We start from the raw sequence: 18,560 nt of genomic DNA, 5'->3' as shown, positions 1-18,560 counted from the left end.
GTTTGGGTGTTCGATTCCCGACACTCTGTAAAATAAAAATAATTAAATTCGCGAAACTTTGGTTGTCTTGACAACCATTCGTCGAAATTATTCAAAGTCCGAAAAAAAAAAAGAATCACCGAAAGAATGATAAATATAACAGAGTTGGGATTTATTTTTACAAGTATAATAAATGCATGAAAATAATAAAATGACAGTGTAAACGATTAATAACGCGATTAAAACATAACTCATGAAAATGTATAAATCATATTGAATATTAAAGCTGATTGGTACTATGAAAAAAAAAAAAGTTTTGTGAAAAATATTTAAAGTTTGAAAACGCTCGAAAATAATCAAAAGAACGAAAGACGTCGAATTAGTCTAAGACCTGAATGTAAAAAATATTCGAACTCTAAAATGAATAATCAAATTCATGAAAAATAATCCAAGTTCATAAAGCATTGAAATAATCAAATTCGCGAAAAATATTCAAAAAATAATTAAATTCGCGAAACTTTGGTTGTCTTGACAACCATTCGTCGAAATTATTCAAAGTCCGAAAAAAAAAAGAATCACCGAAAGAATGATAAATATAACAGAGTTGGGATTTATTTTTACAAGTATAATAAATGCATGAAAATAATAAAATGACAGTGTAAACGATTAATAACGCGATTAAAACATAACTCATGAAAATGTATAAATCATATTGAATATTAAAGCTGATTGATCTAACTTGTGAAAAATCTTCAAAATTGATCTGCATTTGTATGCAAATTGCATTGGCAGATGAAAAGAAGTTGATGGGGTGTATTTAATACACCGGGTTGGTTGGTGGGACCATCAACTTAAAACAAAAAAAAAATATTTTTGTGAAAAATGATAATTTACAATCACTAAAAAACCGTTAAATTGCAAAAAAATATTCTAAGTACAAAAACGCGGGAAAATATCTAAAAACGCGCGAAAAACCTTCATAACCTTTCACGGTAAAAACGCGAGCGGAAGCGAGGAAGAGCGAAAACGTAGCCGAGCAAAAGCGAGGAAGGGCGAAATCACGGGGGAAAAAACCCTCGTCACCTTCTTCAAGATTCATGCGCAACCCCAAGGTCAACCCCAAGGTCGGGAGGAGGTGGAGGCGGAGTGAGAGGGGGCTATGAGCCCTAGAGCCCCCTCCTGCCGCAGAACTCTCCTTTTCCCACTACTGGTATTTACAGAGCAGTGGTGGAAGGTTATGAACTGCCACCACGAGGTCTGCTGGTGTTTTTGTTCATTTGAACTTAATAAGGTTTTAGATCTAAAAAAAAAAAAAATTATATATATATATATATTAATTTGAATTTTTTGCATCTTGAATTTAAACTATGTTTTTCGCAATCATGAGCGTGTGTGCGTATGAATGCGCGTGTGTGTTTTTGTAAGCGCATATGTGTGTGTTTGTGTAGGCGTATGTGTGTGGGTGCGTGTGTGTGTGTATGTATGTATGTATGTATGCATGTGCGTGTTGTGTATGCAGTGCTGTGTGTGCAGGCGTTCGTGTGTGTGTGAGTGTGTATGTAGGCATATGTGTTTGTGTCTGTGTGCAGGCATGAGTGTGTGTATGCGTGTGTGTGTAGGATATGGACGCAAACTGGAGACGGTTTTCGCAAGAGGAGCAGCATCGTGAGGCCGGTCGACGCGACGGTGGTGCTGGCAGAAGGTGCTGGTGGGAAAATAAAATGATAGGAATTCAAAACAGTCAAATGAGAACAATAAGCAATCGTGATTGCTCAAAAAAAGGACTTTTACATTTTGAAGAGAAATAGGGAATTTTGTCCATTGCTCATCCTTTCCTCATCCTATCTGTTTCTGGATATCATCAAAATTATCAGTTTCTGTTACTGGGGGGTGGGACTTTTTTTCGAAACTGAAAAAAAAAATAGATTTAACTAATTTAGAGAATCTTGAAGAAGCCAAACGTTAGATGAGATGTTGTTGAATGCGAGAAAAACAGTTTCAAAAGTCTAAATACATTAAAAGGGTCAGAAAATTGAGTTAACCTGAGAGCGATGCCTTAAGCATGTCTGTGACTGGTGCCGTTACCATATATTTCCCTCTCTGTGTACATTATAGTATGCAATACTGATTTCGAGCTGTCAAAGCAACAGGTTAAATTTCTTAATAAAGCTTAAAGAAATATATAATGCTAAATAGCTTTAAAAAAATGTGAAAAATTAAAAAAGGCCTATCGATAAAAAGTTGTTCTTTATGCGGTTGAGAATAAAAATATTGGGTTCAGATTTCTCATCCAATTATCTGTTGCTGTTTCAGAGCGATAATGTCTACCACTCTTAATGAATGAGGTTTTGTAAATTATATTGTTGAACAAAAAATGCATGGAAAAACTTAAAACTTAAAAATAAACCTAAGACATTGTAAAATTGTAACTGTTTATAAAAATCGATCTAAAAATTCAGTGTATTTCCTGATATTGTTCCTTTTATAAATGTATTTATGTTTGTTTCCTTTGCAGCACAAAGTAAAATAAACTTCAAGGAATGCGGTCGAACTCGCATATAACGTGCCCTGATTTAACGAGAACCCGGATTTAGCGAGAAAATCGGAAATATTTGGCTGCTATAATGTTATGTCTACGGAAGACTAACTCGCTTTTAAGGAGCAAATCCCGCTTAAAACGAGAAATATTTTTGTGATTCATAAAATTTATAATGAATTTCAATTCTGCTTCTTCCTTCTCAGAAAAATCCTTTACTGTTCTGAAGTCAACTGAGCTTCAGTGATAAGTCATAGATCCTGAAAACAATTTTTTTTTTTGAATTTGTGGAGTATATGTGTATTCCTCAGAAACAATGACACAAGAAACAGGCATTTAGACAGATCAAAGCAAAGTAACCAACTTCTTTGGTACTGTACAGATATTATAAAGAAGAAAAAAAGCCACTGTGATGAATTTTTATGAGTTTCTCGCGAATACGCTTTTTACGAGCGCTCGGTTATAACGAACAAATATCGCGGTCCCTTTGCGCTCGTTATAAGCGAGTTCGACCGTAGTCCTAAGTACACTGGTCTAGATACAACAACGTGTTGTAGATTCATTTGATGTATTTAGATTACTAGTGGTACCCTCACGGCTTTGCCAGTAGTAGAAAATTTAAAGTCCATTTGGTTCGCCTGTATATTTACAATGGAAGATGAATTTCTCGCCAATTGGCGATATTCATTTGCTCGCCCATTTTATGGTTCCACGTTATGATAATTTGCTCGGTAAAATGTTCTTAAAATTGGAATAGAAAAAAAACATAATCGAATTTTCGAAAAATCGCTTCGAGGTGCAAACTTTATGCTACGAACTAACTTTGCGCCAAATTTCATGAAAATCGGCTGAACCATCAAGGCGCTATTCGCGTAACAGACATACAGACAGACAGACATTCAGATAGACTTTCAGCTTTATTATTAGTAAAGATTGCAGTCGACATCGCTTATAGCGAGTCCTGTTTTAACGAGAACCCGGATTTAGCAAGGAAATCAGTGATATACTTGGTTGGTACAATGTTAAACCTATGGGAGCATAACTCGCTTTCAACGAGCAAACATCGCTTAAAGCGAGCAATATTTCTGTGATTCATAAAATTTCTGTTGACTTCCAGTTAAGTTCATCCTTTTTTGGGAAAATTTTCTTTAACATTTCGAAGTCAACTGAAAGTTAGGGGTAAATTATAAATCCTGAGAACAAGCAATGCAGCTCTTTTTAACCGACTTCAAAAAGGAGGCGGTCATCAGTTCATACCGTATGTATGTTTTTTTTTTTGTTTGTCCACTCATAGCGTCTCACCTAGTGAACCGATTTTGATGATTCTTTTTTTAATGGATAGGGGATGGCTCAACTTAGGTCCCATTACTTTGTTTGACCGTATTTGTTCTTTAGGAAAAAAGTTATGGGCAAAAAACAGTAAATTTTATGCAATTTCCCTATTAAATGATTAATGATATTGTAGCGAAGTTCGCACTTTTCATCCATGGATAACGGTGGCTTAGTGGTAGAATTCCCGCCTCCCACACGAGCGACCCGGGTTCAAATCCCGACAAAGACACTGAATTTTACTAAAATTTTGTTTCTACTGTTTCCCGTATTTTCTCGAATGTTCTATTAATTTCTGTATCTTTCCAAGTCTGGAAAGTTCCAGTACTTTCTCAAGTTGTATATAAGGAGATGTAACGTTCATTCGTGATTCTGAATAAAGATCTCGAGTTGAGACTAACGAGTATTCGCTTCATTTGGCTTTCACATTGTCTCCGCTATCTTCATCTACGCGACAATATGAAACTCATTGTTATAAAAGTTCGGTGCCATATAACAGTAACATTAATAGTTATTGTAATAATAATTTTGAATAAAGGCTTTTCTAAAGCAATACAGTGATATAGAGCCGAACTTCTTACAAGGTAACTTCTTACTTTTACTGAAATATCTACATTTACACTAAAAAGAATGAATTAAAAATATTTTGAAAAAAAAAAAAATAGAACCGACTTCAAAATTGCTCTAAAAAGTGAAAAATAATTTTATTCTTTAAACACCATCGATAATACTTTTAAACATAATTTTTGAAGTTGGCGCAAAAACAAAAAGTAAAATCCAGTGTAACCATGCTTCGTTCATATTTTTATCAAAAAATCATCCAAAGTTAGGAACGAAACATTTATATCGTTACTCAAATATGCATGTGGTAGTGAAGAAACTGGACCTGGTTAAATTTATACTTGTAGTTGAGTTATGGCTGTGAATGATTTTATCGATCGTTTTTGCGCCAACTTCACAAATTATGTTTAAAAGTATTATCGATGGTGTTTAAAGAATAAAATTATTTTTCCCTTTTTAGAGCAATTTTGAAGTCGGTTCTTTTTTTTTTCAATTTTTTTTATTTAATTTGTGGTATAAAGAAGCATTTATATGTCTGCGTATGTGTATTCCTCAAAAACAATGACACTAGAAACAGGCATTTAGACAGTTCAAAGCAAATTCACCAACTTCTTTGAAACTGCATAGAGATTAAAAAGAAGCAAAAAAGCGACTGTGGTAAAATTGTCTGATTTTTTTCAAGACCTCGTTTATTGCGAGCACAAGGTTATAACGAGCAAACATCGTGGTCCCTTTGCGTTCGTTATAAGCGAGCTCGGCTGTATTTTACGTTTGAAAGAATCCATAATTTTAAATATTAATACTGATCGCAATAACAATGTTCACTTACCAGTTTAGCGTTTTTAAATAACTGAGCAACTCTGTTTCTTTCTCTCTCTTTTTTTTTCTTTTTTAAAATAAAAAATGTTGTTCCGGGATTACAGGTTTTCTCTAGTTCTCTCCCGGTGATAAGGATAATCCGTATTTAAGGACGCAACTAGCAGATGATTAAACAACGCTAAGACTCCTATAAGTGAAAGCTTACAAATTTCATCCGCATTCGTTTGGCATCATTTATTGTTATTTGAGTTTTCATACTTTCTCAATATTTTTGTTGAATAGCGCTTGGCTCAAAAAGAAAAAATAAAAGTACATGAAAAATGAAAATGATAAATGTGCCGATAAAACAGATCGCTTTTATTTTCTGGCCTTAAAATGGCGAAGATGAGCTAGTCTTTCTTTTACGATGGCTTCAAACGTTGCTAGTTAAGTCAAAGATGCCAACAAAGTTAGGTAAGTTCTTAAATTGGGTTGTTTCCTTCAGTCAAAAGTAGTACTTCTAGTCACTGAAATTGATAGAATAAGCAAAAAAAAAAAAAAAAAAACATAACAAGGACCCAGAAAATGCTTTTATTTTCCCAACATTTATTTTTTAATTAATTTTTAAAACATCCGATTTTGCAAACAAGGCGTGGTCTTGATGACGTCAAAAATGATGCTGTTTGGCACATTTTGTACCGCGTTTCCAAGTTATAATCATCAAGAAGCGAATTAAAATTGCGCTCTACGCTATCAACCATAGCGTAGCCAATACACGTGAGCAAAGATGCGAATTAAATATTTTGCTCTGTGAATGGCAACAGTGAATGGCCTTTCATCATTTGTGATGTTATCGGCAAGAAATGTAAACAATGAAAGCGCAACAATTTAAGTAATTTTTTAAAAATATTAAACTTAAGCAAATTATTTAAAAAATGGTTAGATCCTAAGTTTTTAACCATGTTATTTCAAAAAAAAAATAATTTTAAAATTTTGGAAACAACCCCATTATTACGTTACTTTCTTATCTGTAGTTCAACGGTTAATAAAATTCCAAATCGCTTATGCTGACGTCGTATGAGGATATTTACAGTAACTGTAATCACACATATTTTTTCTTGTAGGTATTTTTTTTCTGCGGGTACGCCATAACTGCCTCAATATTTCATCGAACACCTCAAGTTGGTCATCAATTTGATGATTTTTTTCCCACCGCTGTAGGCAAGTAAATAAACAGTTTACATTTTGGCTGTTTTTCATAAAATTACACTTAAGAAATTGGATTTTGAATGAATTATTTCGGTTTGACTGCAACTTCCGGTTATATTGTTAAAAGGTAAAACCAAACTATGCTGCCGTCTAGGGAGGAGTAATTACGTAAACACAATATCGACGCGGAATGTTTGTCAGCTTGTAAAAATATAAATACTTAAAACCGATTACTTGCTTAAACCTTTTTTTTTTTATGAGCACTCTCAATAGTTCACATATAATTACAGCTACGGTTCATGATGATAACTTAATTGGTAAATCGGTTAATACCTTCTGCATTAGGATTTTCCTACTTCCCAGCTGACAGACGAAAATGAACTATATAATAACTCTTTAAAAATGCAGATAACTTCTTGAAACTTAATACTCCCATTTAGCACTTAGAACTCTTAAAGATAATTCATTTGAAAGTCTTTATTTCAACTAGTTCATACATAAACGAGTACGGTAACTTTTTACCTGGCGAATATGTTAATTTTTACATATGGTAATTTTACGTATTATTTTTTCATTTACAAATTTCGAGCGAGAATTAATCAGGTTGTTAGTTAAAAAGTACTTTCTGTTACATTGTAGACAAAACCTTTTGGATTTAATAGTTAAAATACATAGATATCAAACTGCCATAAATTAATGTAGCTTGCATAAAGAAAACGAATTCAATGCCTCCCCGCTCTTAACATAATTTAGCAAATACAATGCAAAATATTATCGAATGTTTAAGCCCAAGGAAAATATAAAATCATATCTTAAGACGACAAGCAACTTCAACGTTAGTTTGAGCTTAGTAAAAAATACTCGGGAACGGGAAGAAAAGATGTGAGTTAGAAAAAACACCATGTGCAATCTTTCATGCGTTTTAGGACACCAGGGATTCCGATATTTTACAAAAATAGGATAAGGAAAAAAGACCTGGCGATATTTCACCTTTCAATGCGGGTCGTAGTGAAAGAAGAGTTTTATCACCTTAAAAATATGCGATGTGGTTACAAACTGCGTATCGGAGAACATTAGCCAAGCTTTCGAGTAAAATTCGCTCTTTCTGATGCATTTTTAGTGTATCAAATAACAGCGGGCTTTTGAAAACTAATTTTCTTTTATTGCGTATATTTGTGCATGCACATTACACAAAACATATGTTGAACTAATATAAAAGAAAAAATGATTTTTAAATTATTTTTGTTAGTCCATATATATTAGGGAGTTGTTACAACATCCCACATTCATTAGTCAAGAGAATATTATTCAAACTTTTGAGTGAAATTCGCCTTTTGATAGATTTTCAGTACTAAATATTACGTGGCGTGTGGTAGGCGTGCTTTCAAAAACTCATTTTCTTTCTAAGGCGTGTATGAGATAACCATTATTTTGAACTAATACGAAACAAGTTGATTTTTAAATGATTTTTGTTATACCATACACATAAGGGAGTTGTTACAACAATATTCCACAATCATTAGTCAAGAGAACATTAGTCAAGTTTTCGAGTAAAATTCACGTTTTGAAGCATTTTTAGTATCAAACAACAGCGTGCTTTTAAAAAGCTAATTTTCTTTCTAATGCGTGTATTTTCGCATGAACATTACACAAAAATATTTTGAACTAATAAAAACAAAAAATGATTTTTAAATGTTTTTTGTTATTCCATACACACTAGGAAATAGTTACAAAAACATCCCACGTTCAAGAGAACATTATTCAAGTTTTCGAGTAAAATTCGCGTATAAAACAGCAGCGTGCTTTTAAAAATTTCTTTCTAATGTGTGCTTTTGTACATGAACTTTACACAAAACATATTTTGAACTAATAAAAATAAAAATTGATTTTTAAATATTTTTTTATTCCATATACATTAGGAAGCTGTTACAAGAGTTTATGTGCAATAATTTCATTTAAAAGACAAGTGCTACTGCTAATTGTAAATTTATAATCATCTATGCACACACATTTACTTTCTACTAATTTATTTTCATCTGCAATGCTTTATATTTATAAGCCATTATTTGATTTAACTATCGTCTGCGCTAGAATTTTGTTTTTCTAATACTACTTCTAAAGGTTTTATTTTTTTCTGGGTTTTCTAAAAGAGGGCCAACGTACTCCGCGTGCGAGGTCTGAAGGAATGCTGCCATCATTTTTTTTTTCTTTATGTCAAAAAATAAAGGAACTACAAATAATTATGAACTAAAATAACTTACTTTTAGGAGAAGTGTTCAATTTATTACCCATTATCTATTAAAATAATTTTTAAAAAAAATAAGTTGCGGAATTATGAAAATTACTCAGCATTGAAAAAATAGCACTAAAATAGGGTTTTCAATCCCGCGCCGAATTCAGTCCCACGGAATTTCGGGATTGTAAGGAGCCAATCCCGCGGGATCCCGTGGTATTAAATTTATTTGAATGTCGAATAGAAAAAGTTGTGCTTTTTAGGAAAAACTGCTTTTGTTACTTGAATTAATAGTTTTCTAGAATTCCGTACACCAATCGTAGAGCACCACAAAGTCAGATCCCAGTTAGCAATTATCGTTTGGTATGCAAAAGTGTGCCCTAAAAAAAGTCCGATGCGTTTTAACAAGGAATCGCTCGCATGGGATGAGAAAGGATTTTTGCTCATAAAATAATGCCGCTTGATGAAAACGCGTGCTTTGGCTTCACTGCAGTTCCTTTTAGAGTTTGGATAATCGTGGACAATAAGCAAAGAACATCATAAACTTTATGACCCTTCTAAAATATATAAAATTCTTTTCTTATGGAGTCATGCTTGGTTTTTGCTCAAGAACTGCAAATTTCGGACAAAAACGATGTTTATTGGATGTGTGTTTTGCTGCATGTAATTTAATTTGCACTGAAAATACCCTTATAGCTTCTTTAACTTTGGTCATTGTATCAGTGCATTTGATGCATAACGAGTGAGTGCTGTTTGGTTTCACTAAGTCGCAGTCTCAGTAAATCTACTCTACGGTTTCTCTACGGTTATCATATTTTTTTCAAAACAGTTTCATCATCGAATAAACTCTTTCAGTGGAAATATTTTACCCGCAGAAGCATAAAAGTTTTAAACATCAGTTTTTTAACAGTCTTAAGAATAACAAAAAATTCCATTGTTTTTACAATAAAATAAAACAAATATTTCGGGCTGTGGCGTTTTCCCCTATACAGTTGCACGTTAATATCCCGGAACACAAGCCCCTAAAAATTTCAATGCCGCAGTCTGTGCCACGACACCCCGCGCCTTGGTAGTCACCCCGAGTAAAGAATTAATGCGATATTTCTCACGCGCTTTGGTGGTGACCAAATATGGAAGTGAAATGTCTTGTCAGATGCAGATGTTGAATTCGCGCCGTACCTTCCATTTCTGAACAAAACTCGCTAAATTTGGCGACTTTACTAAAAATTTCGGCAATTTTTAAGACATCATATTTCGATAACGTGGTCACGAGGGCACGTAGTTTCAGTGCCATAAACATGTTTTCCAATGCTCTTTCGAATGCCACCAATTTGGAATTTTTTTGAATTTCCTTGATCGTGATGTTTCCTGGTTAGCAAGGAAAGTGACACAACTCAAAATTTGCTAAAAACGTACTAGCCATTGATTTAAAATATAAATTCAATGCTCTTTCTGGCCACAAAACATTCACAAGGTTAGCTTATATAACAGGTGTGTGGAGCTTAAAAGAGATATGACTAAGTGAGAAATCATTACATTTTCAATTTCCAAGAAATATTTTTGAACTTTAAATCTGCATTATTATTTTAGGACAACAAAAACTTACCAGTACTCACTCACATCATAACCAACTCGCATTTTAGTATTCGCGACTAAATTACTTAAAACTACTATTGCGTAAAACCTTAGCTTTCTCCAATGCTGTTTCTTTTCTTTCTTTCTTTTTTTTTTTTTTTGGAGCTGTGTCACTTTCTTTGCTAGGGTGCAATATTTTTGATTGTTTGGGGTTCTCTAACCATGATCGTTACTATACGCCATTCCTTGCTATGGACTTAACCAGAGTATACAAAAATATTATGGATTTAACCTAACTCTGCTAACATCAGGGATTTACAAAAGCACCAGCAACATTCTGGACATTTGAATCACATCTCTAAAGCAGCCGTCTATTACTTCTTTTCAATATCTTATATTATAGACATAGACATAATGCGTATATCTTCCGATTATGCAAGCGATATTCAAAACTTTTAATGTACCGTAAACCGGGGTTACTTTGATACAGGTTTCGCATATTTTGTATTGTAGCATTCTCATTTTTCAAGATATTTCAACAATTCTTGAATCAAACGATAGCTTAACATCTAGCTTTAAATTGCCGTTTGAAATTCTTCGATATAATGAATAGGGGGGGGAGGGGGGGGGGTCATTTTTTTTTTTAAATTCATGTTACCCCATCATACGGGGGTACTTTGTAACAACGTGTTTTCTACATCTAAAACGACTGTTTCGGTGGTTTGTAATAAAGTTACCCCATCCCCACATAAATCAGTGTTGCCAAAACCATTTTACAGTTTCAATCAATTGGCGATGTCAGCGCACTCTGAAAAGTGATTCTTGAAACCCTGAGACCACCTGGGGGTCGCCAATTGTAAAATTAAGCTTGCCAGAACGGATCAAAAATAAAAAATAGGTTTTTATAAAGTTACCCCGTCAATTTAAAGTAACCCCGGTTTACGGTATGCAGAGCTCTAGGAGACATTTTAGATAAAATGTTCCTTCATTTTCCGGTACATACTTAAGAGATAAAATGTGTACTCTGCGGCGAAACCACCTAATGATATCTATTTCATTATCTCATGTATTTCAGAATTTATGTGGAAATATGTTAAATCAATAAAACATAATAAGAACAAGCGTAAATTTTAGCTTCATGTACGACTTTGTCTAAAGTACAAACCTAACGTTAGCCATTTTGAAGGACACACGTGTGGGTAAAAAAAAAAGCATAAAAAACTACGAGCCCAGGAAAACGATCGTTCTTCGATGTGCTGCCTCGTCATTTTTATTTTTCTTGCCATTTATTTCCTTTTTCTTACCTTAAATGCTAGAAAAACAAGACCATTCTATAAAAACGAACAGTTTCTTCCTCAAAGGGGGGAATAAAAGCTACGGTGAAGTAAGAAAAAGTGAAAGAGAACCGTTTGGAGGAAGGAAGTGAAGAAAATCGCTTTCAGTTATATTGTTAGGATAGGGCAATGGGTAATTTATTTACAAGAGAATGGATTTACTATTATCCAGTTAGAGGGAAGTGAGAAATGTGCCTCCGTCGGTTATCATTTATTTACAGGTAAGGAAGAGGCCTTTTTTTTTTTTTTTTGCTCAGCAGCGTTACAGGGGATTGGATCTGAAAGCAACAGTGAGATTTAGACTACTGTATAGCTTGTTTTAAACAAAAAATGTTTTTTATGAAAATGTAGATTTTTGAATTTTTTAAAAAGTGATAAGCGTGGCTATGCCGGGTCTCTAATTTAAGATAATAAGAACCCTTACCAGACGGGGAACAATTTGAGGTTATCGTTTTCTTGAAGGAAACCCTTAGCCAAAAAGCAAAATAAAAAATGTATTCCAAAGCTGCATTTACTCAAATTTACAAGCTAAACTTTTGACTTTTATCGGATGTCTTTTCATCCATGAGCTCATTTCTTTTACATTTTTTTAAAAGGTGTTCCTTGTGATGCCGAAACACGTGCTGTAGTAATCCGCAATGTTTGCTATTTGAAATTGTTGTTTCTTATTTTAATCTTTTGTCCAAAGGTATTTATTTAACTTAATGACAGTTATGTATATGATTACTAAAATTAAACTTCCGACTTAACTCTTTTTGTCTCAATCTGAATAGAAATAGTTTTTTACTATCATTGTTTTAAATATTGACTTTCATTCCAAAAAATACAATAAATGTATTAATATACAAAGGATAGAAACTCTAGGGGTCTAAATTAATCGCGCCTCAAGTCGAATGGTACCACTTCTACTTGCTCCATATGATCGACTTTATCTTATTTATTTGCTGGAGAGAAAATTTGAATTAACAGTAAATTGCTAATTTATAAAGCTGGTCATTACAATGTAGGGCAATACAATGTTTTGAAATTTCAAGGACTGGTAAATCAAAAACTAAATGGAGTTATATATTCCAATTACATTCTCTTAAAAGCTAGATTTATATGAGTTGGTATTATTGTATAAGTATTCCAAAATTTATCAACGCCCAATCAGTAAAAAGCATATAAAAAAAACATATTTGTATACAAAAATGTAAAAATATTTTTTTCTTATAAATATCAATAAACGTGGGACGCACATATTTACGAAATGCGTAGGAAAATAAGCCTCTGAAATAAAGTCACTTAAAGAATAAAACACATTCCTTGTTCTAAACTAGTAATAACTTTGAAGTTATTCCGTAGAAAGACATTTTTTTACTCGAATGAGAAAAAGATGGTTTCCAACATAATTCTCAAAAAATCGATTGCGGTGTGGCCGAATGACTTTGCTATAATACGTTCCAAATAAAAGAATGATGCTTTAATAAAGGAGGTTGTAGTCACTATTAGAATTCCCTTTTCCTACTCCCCTCCCCTCAAGCAGTCCCTGAGGGAAGGCGCGCCCTTGTTCAGGTTGCGATAAAATCTTTTGTCGCGAGCTTATTGGAGATAATGTTGTCGAACTTATTCAGTAAATTTTCTTTGGAGTTCGCAGGAATATTTCAACATATATTGACTTTCCTGAAATCCTGACTCAGTCAATTATTTTCCCAAACAATGATATTTATTTTATGTCGTAGACGCAAAGTTGCACGATAAAGAACATCATGTAAAGCTACAGTAGAAACTTGCTACGCATTTAAGAATTGGGGAATATTGATGGGGAAAAAAAGTGAAAATCTCTCTGTCAATCAATTTGCTTGTTAAGAAATTGTGTTCTTTCAAATATGATAAAAGATCAGGCCTAATTATTTTCATTGACCAATTAATTTTTCAATTGAAACATTCAGTTTGCTGTGGTTAGGATCGAGTAAGTAAAGATTTTGTAAAAATATCTGCCAAAAATCAGCACTGCATATGCATACATGTTTTTAACTTCAAGAAAAGGATTTGTATTTAAATATCATCTCTTTTTGTATTTTATACATAAATTTTTATAAAAAAGTCACAAGTAATTTGTTTAAAAAACTAAATGATTCACGCAATGGCCATTCTAAAATTTACACTGAATTTTACTGAAATCAAAAACTGACTTTTGCACAATTTTCCTATATCTACTTTAGTTACAGTTCAAAACTTATTTTTGATCTTTTAGTAGTGAAACACATTAGAAGACTGAAAATAATCGATGTAAAGAAGGAATAACAAGTAATTATAGATATATAAAACAATATAGATCAGTTAAAAAATTCAATAAGAATCGACGTTTCTTGAATATAAGACAGAACATTGAGAGAAATAAAAGTTCTTCTCTTACCCCAAACGACTCCACAAAAAGTATCCAAAATGTTACAACTTACCTAAAATAAAGAGAATTTTCCGGATTAATCTTAGTTGCACTCAAAGCAGAAATTTACAACAAAGTACATAATTCATAAATGGGAAAATAGAAAAGCACAACTAATATCAGAGTAAAAATGTAAACAGGACCTAAGTACGTATGGTTCATTCTTCATAAAGTAACTTTTCTGTCACACGCCTTTTACTGCAAATACTTTAAGGAACAATTAATTTAACAATGCTTTTTAATTTCATCAAAAATATAACTATTTAAATCTTCGAACAATTTTTTTAATAAATTTTTTTATTTTAATATATTTTTGGTTCACAACGTGGAAATTCTCACCTACGTGGCATGTCAAACACCTGGTCGTGTTTCTTAATAATTCGTTTAATTAAAAGTTTATATATTTATTTAATATTCCTATCACAAGTGTCTCAAATACTAATTGTTTAAGTGCATTTAATTGTTTCATATTGTGTTTTAGTAGGATAAAAAATCATGTCACACAAATTCTCACCTCCGCTACCTAAACACAAAACGCCATTTCTCATCAACACGTGGCAGTAATAGACCAAGAGCTGACCCCCCAAAACACGATTTATCTCTTTTATGGCTTGTGGCCGGTTAAAATAATAAAAAAATGCAATTTAAAACTTTGGCTCGAATCCCCCCCACTAATTTTGGGTCACACGGCTGCGTGGGTGGATGAAAGGTCAAAAAAAATGAAAAATATCAAAGTGATGAGTTAAATGGCTAAAAACTATATAATAGCATTAAATTAATAAGAAAAAACCCGTAGCTAATTTCCCCCCCAGCTATGTTGGGGCGAACGTGGTGCCCCCCAGGGGTAAAGTATCGATTATTAAACTTAAAAAAAAATGATCACTTTCGTGGGGGGGAATTTTACAGGGTATTAGTTTCATTATTTTGATTGCCAAAAAAAATTCCCCCCCAGTAACTATGGGTCAATTTGTCAAAAAAATTTTTTTGTTCCTCTTTATTTGGTTCAAGTCGAGTATTGTTCGAACTTACGCATGACTGTTTAAGTTGCAAAAAAAACCCCCAAAGTTTGAACGTTTTTTCATTAAAAAAAACTCGTAGCAATCCCCCCCCCACACACCTATGGAGGGGGTTGCTACGCGGTGCGCAGTTTTACAACGTGGTGCCCCCCCCCCCCCAGGGGTGAATTGTCGATTGATTAAATTGAAAATAAATGATCACTTTCGTGGAGGGAATTTTACAGAGTATACATTTAATTGCAAAACAAAATATCTCCTCCCCAGCAATTATAAGTCTACTAGCTGCATTGCCAGGCGTTGCACGGTCTACCTCAAAAATGTACGTATATTCGGCGTTCCAAGCATTTTATACAATTATATAAATTTTCTCGCTTTCATTACATTTCTTATTGCTGCTCCACTCTTATTAGTCAAAGCGCAATGTTATATAGCCTATAGCCTTCTCAATAAATGGACTATTCAACATAAAATGAATTTTTCAGTTCGAACCCGTCGTCCCTGTAGACCAAGAGCTGAGCCCCCAAAACACGGTTTATCTGTTTTATGGCGGGTGGCCGGTTAAAATAATAAAAAAAATGTGATTAAAAATTTTGGCTCTAATCCCCCCCCCCCCCTCCGCCCACTATTTTCGGGTCACACGCTGCATGGGTGGATGAAAGGTCAAAATAAAAGAAAAATATTAACATAAGTGAAATGGCTAAAAATTATATAATAACATTAAATTAATTTAAAAAAAACCACGTAGCAAATCTCCCCTCCAGCTATGTTGGGGCGAATGTGGGAGCTCCCCCCCCCCCAGAAGTGAATATCGATTGTTAAAATTTAAAAAAAAATCACTTTCGTGGGGTTGGGGATGGGGAACTTTACAGGGTATTTGTTTCATTATTTTGATTTCCAAAAAATCTCCCCCCCCCCCAGTAACTATGGGTAAATTTGTCAAAAAAAAAAGTTTTTTGTTTCTTTTTATTTGGTCCGAGTCCAGTACTATTTGAACTTTCCCATGACCTCTTAAATTGTAAAAAACAATTTCAATTATTTATTCGGTAAAAAAAAAACACGTAGAAAATCCCCCCCCCCCAGCTATGTTAGGGCGAACTTGTTGCCCCCCCAGGAGTGAATTATCGATTGATTAAATTTAAAAAAAAGATTACTTTCGTAGAGAGGAGGGATTTTCTCAGAGTTTACATTTGATTGTAGCAGGAAAAAATATCCCCCCCCCCCAAAAAAAATGTTTTTAATTTAAATTAGAAATTTTGAAATATTTTTCAAAATGAAAGGAAGCAATTCAGCGTCCGTACATCTGCTTCTACCACTGTGTGCTTAGCATGAAAAGAATGAAGGGGAAAGTATACGCCTGTGATGATTTCTTCTTGCTGTTTCGAGGGCAGTTTCGTCAGTGATCAACTGTAGCCAACACAGTGAAGTCGTTATAGCCGCTGGTTTTTCTTTTCGGAGCACGCTGTACCGAATCCTTAAACTGAAAACGTAAAAAAATCCTTTTTTCAAAAATATATTTTGATGTTTTTATATTATGAGTGTTTTAAAGGGTAATTTTAAGTGTAGCCAGCCACCAGATAAAAGATAATTTAGTATATTATCTCCAGAGTATACATTTAATTGTTTTAATTGCAAAAAAAAAAAAAAAAAAAAAAAATCCCCCTACCCCAGTAATTATGAGTTTATTTCACAAACAAAAGTGATTTTATGTTAAAATTGCAATAACGACGTTTTTACTTGTAAATGTTAATGCGTTAATCCGATGCGTTAAATGAATTTTTAAAATAATTTGGAAATTCATATAGATTTATTTACCTTCAGCATATTGGTTGTGATAGTGTCTATCTAGTTTGATAAAAATGTTCTTGCAATCTCGATGATATAAATCTGCTTCTGTTAAGAACTCGGAAAAATCTAAATCACGGAATTTCAGTTTTCAGTGTTTTCGAATCTTTGAAACTTTTATTCCTTCAAATATAGTTTCTGTCAAAACATTATCTTTTATCTGGTGGCTGGCTACACTTAAAATTACCCTTTAAAACACTCATAATATAAAAACATCAAAATATATTTTTGAAAAAAGGATTTTTTTTACGTTTTCAGTTTAAGGATGCGGTACAGCGTGCTCCGAAAAGAAAAACCAACAGCTATAACGACTTCACTGTGTTGGCTACAGTTGATCACTGACGAAACTGCCCTCGAAATAGCAAGAAGAAATCATCACAGGCGTATACTTTCCCCTTCATTCTTTTCATGCTAAGCACACAGTGTTAGAAGCAGATGTACGGACGCTGAATTGCTTCCTTTCATTTTGAAAAATATTTCAAAATTTCTAATTTAAATTAAAAATATTTTTTTGGGGGGGGGGATATTTTTTCCTGCTACAATCAAATGTAAACTCTGAGAAAATCCCTCCTCTCTACGAAAGTAATCTTTTTTTTTTATTTAATCAATCGATAATTCACTCCTGGGGGGGCAACAAGTTCGCCCTAACATAGCTGGGGGGGGGGGGGGATTTTCTACGTGTTTTTTTTTACCGAATAAATAATTGAAATTGTTTTTTACAATTTAAGAGGTCATGGGAAAGTTCAAATAGTACTGGACTCGGACCAAATAAAAAGAAACAAAAAACTTTTTTTTTTGACAAATTTACCCATACTTACTGGGGGGGGGGGAGATTTTTTGGAAATCAAAATAATGAAACAAATACCCTGTAAAGTTCCCCATCCCCAACCCCACGAAAGTGATTTTTTTTTTAATTTTAACAATCGATATTCACTTCTGGGGGGGGGGGGAGCTCCCACATTCGCCCCAACATAGCTGGAGGGGAGATTTGCTACGTGGTTTTTTTTTAATTAATTTAATGTTATTATATAATTTTTAGCCATTTCACTTATGTTAATATTTTTCTTTTATTTTGACCTTTCATCCACCCATGCAGCGTGTGACCCGAAAATAGTGGGCGGAGGGGGGGGGGGATTAGAGCCAAAATTTTTAATCACATTTTTTTTATTATTTTAACCGGCCACCCGCCATAAAACAGATAAACCGTGTTTTGGGGGCTCAGCTCTTGGTCTACAGGGACGACGGGTTCGAACTGAAAAATTCATTTTATGTTGAATAGTCCATTTATTGAGAAGGCTATAGGCTATATAACATTGCGCTTTGACTAATAAGAGTGGAGCAGCAATAAGAAATGCAATGAAAGCGAGAAAATTTATATAATTGTATAAAATGCTTGGAACGCCGAATATACGTACATTTTTGAGGTAGACCGTGCAACGCCTGGCAATGCAGCTAGTAGACCTATAATTGCTGGGGAGGAGATATTTTGTTTTGCAATTAAATGTATACTCTGTAAAATTCCCTCCACGAAAGTGATCATTTATTTTCAATTTAATCAATCGACAATTCACCCCTGGGGGGGGGGGGGCACCACGTTGTAAAACTGCGCACCGCGTAGCAACCCCCTCCATAGGTGTGGGGGGGGATTGCTACGAGTTTTTTTTAATGAAAAAACGTTCAAACTTTGGGGGGTTTTTTTGCAACTTAAACAGTCATGCGT

At 33.7% G+C, this 18,560-nt stretch overlaps 1 protein-coding gene across 1 annotated transcript in view; it reads right to left on the bottom strand.

Annotated features, from left to right (window-relative positions):
- Positions 1–10,283, bottom strand: part of LOC129224984 (synaptogenesis protein syg-2-like) — a 252,472-nt gene extending 242,189 nt beyond the window's left edge. Inside the window, exon 1 of the mRNA XM_054859532.1 lies at positions 10,252–10,283. Coding sequence (XP_054715507.1) covers positions 10,252–10,283 — 32 coding nt within the window. The remainder of the gene's footprint in view (positions 1–10,251) is intronic.
- Between the last annotated feature and the right edge of the window lie 8,277 nt (positions 10,284–18,560).

The sequence above is a fragment of the Uloborus diversus genome, chromosome 6 (assembly GCF_026930045.1).
Source record: "Uloborus diversus isolate 005 chromosome 6, Udiv.v.3.1, whole genome shotgun sequence".
NCBI classification, from domain to species: Eukaryota; Metazoa; Arthropoda; class Arachnida; order Araneae; family Uloboridae; genus Uloborus; species Uloborus diversus.
The sequence above is the reverse complement of the archived record's forward strand: the minus strand, read 5'-3'. Positions and strand labels throughout refer to the sequence as shown.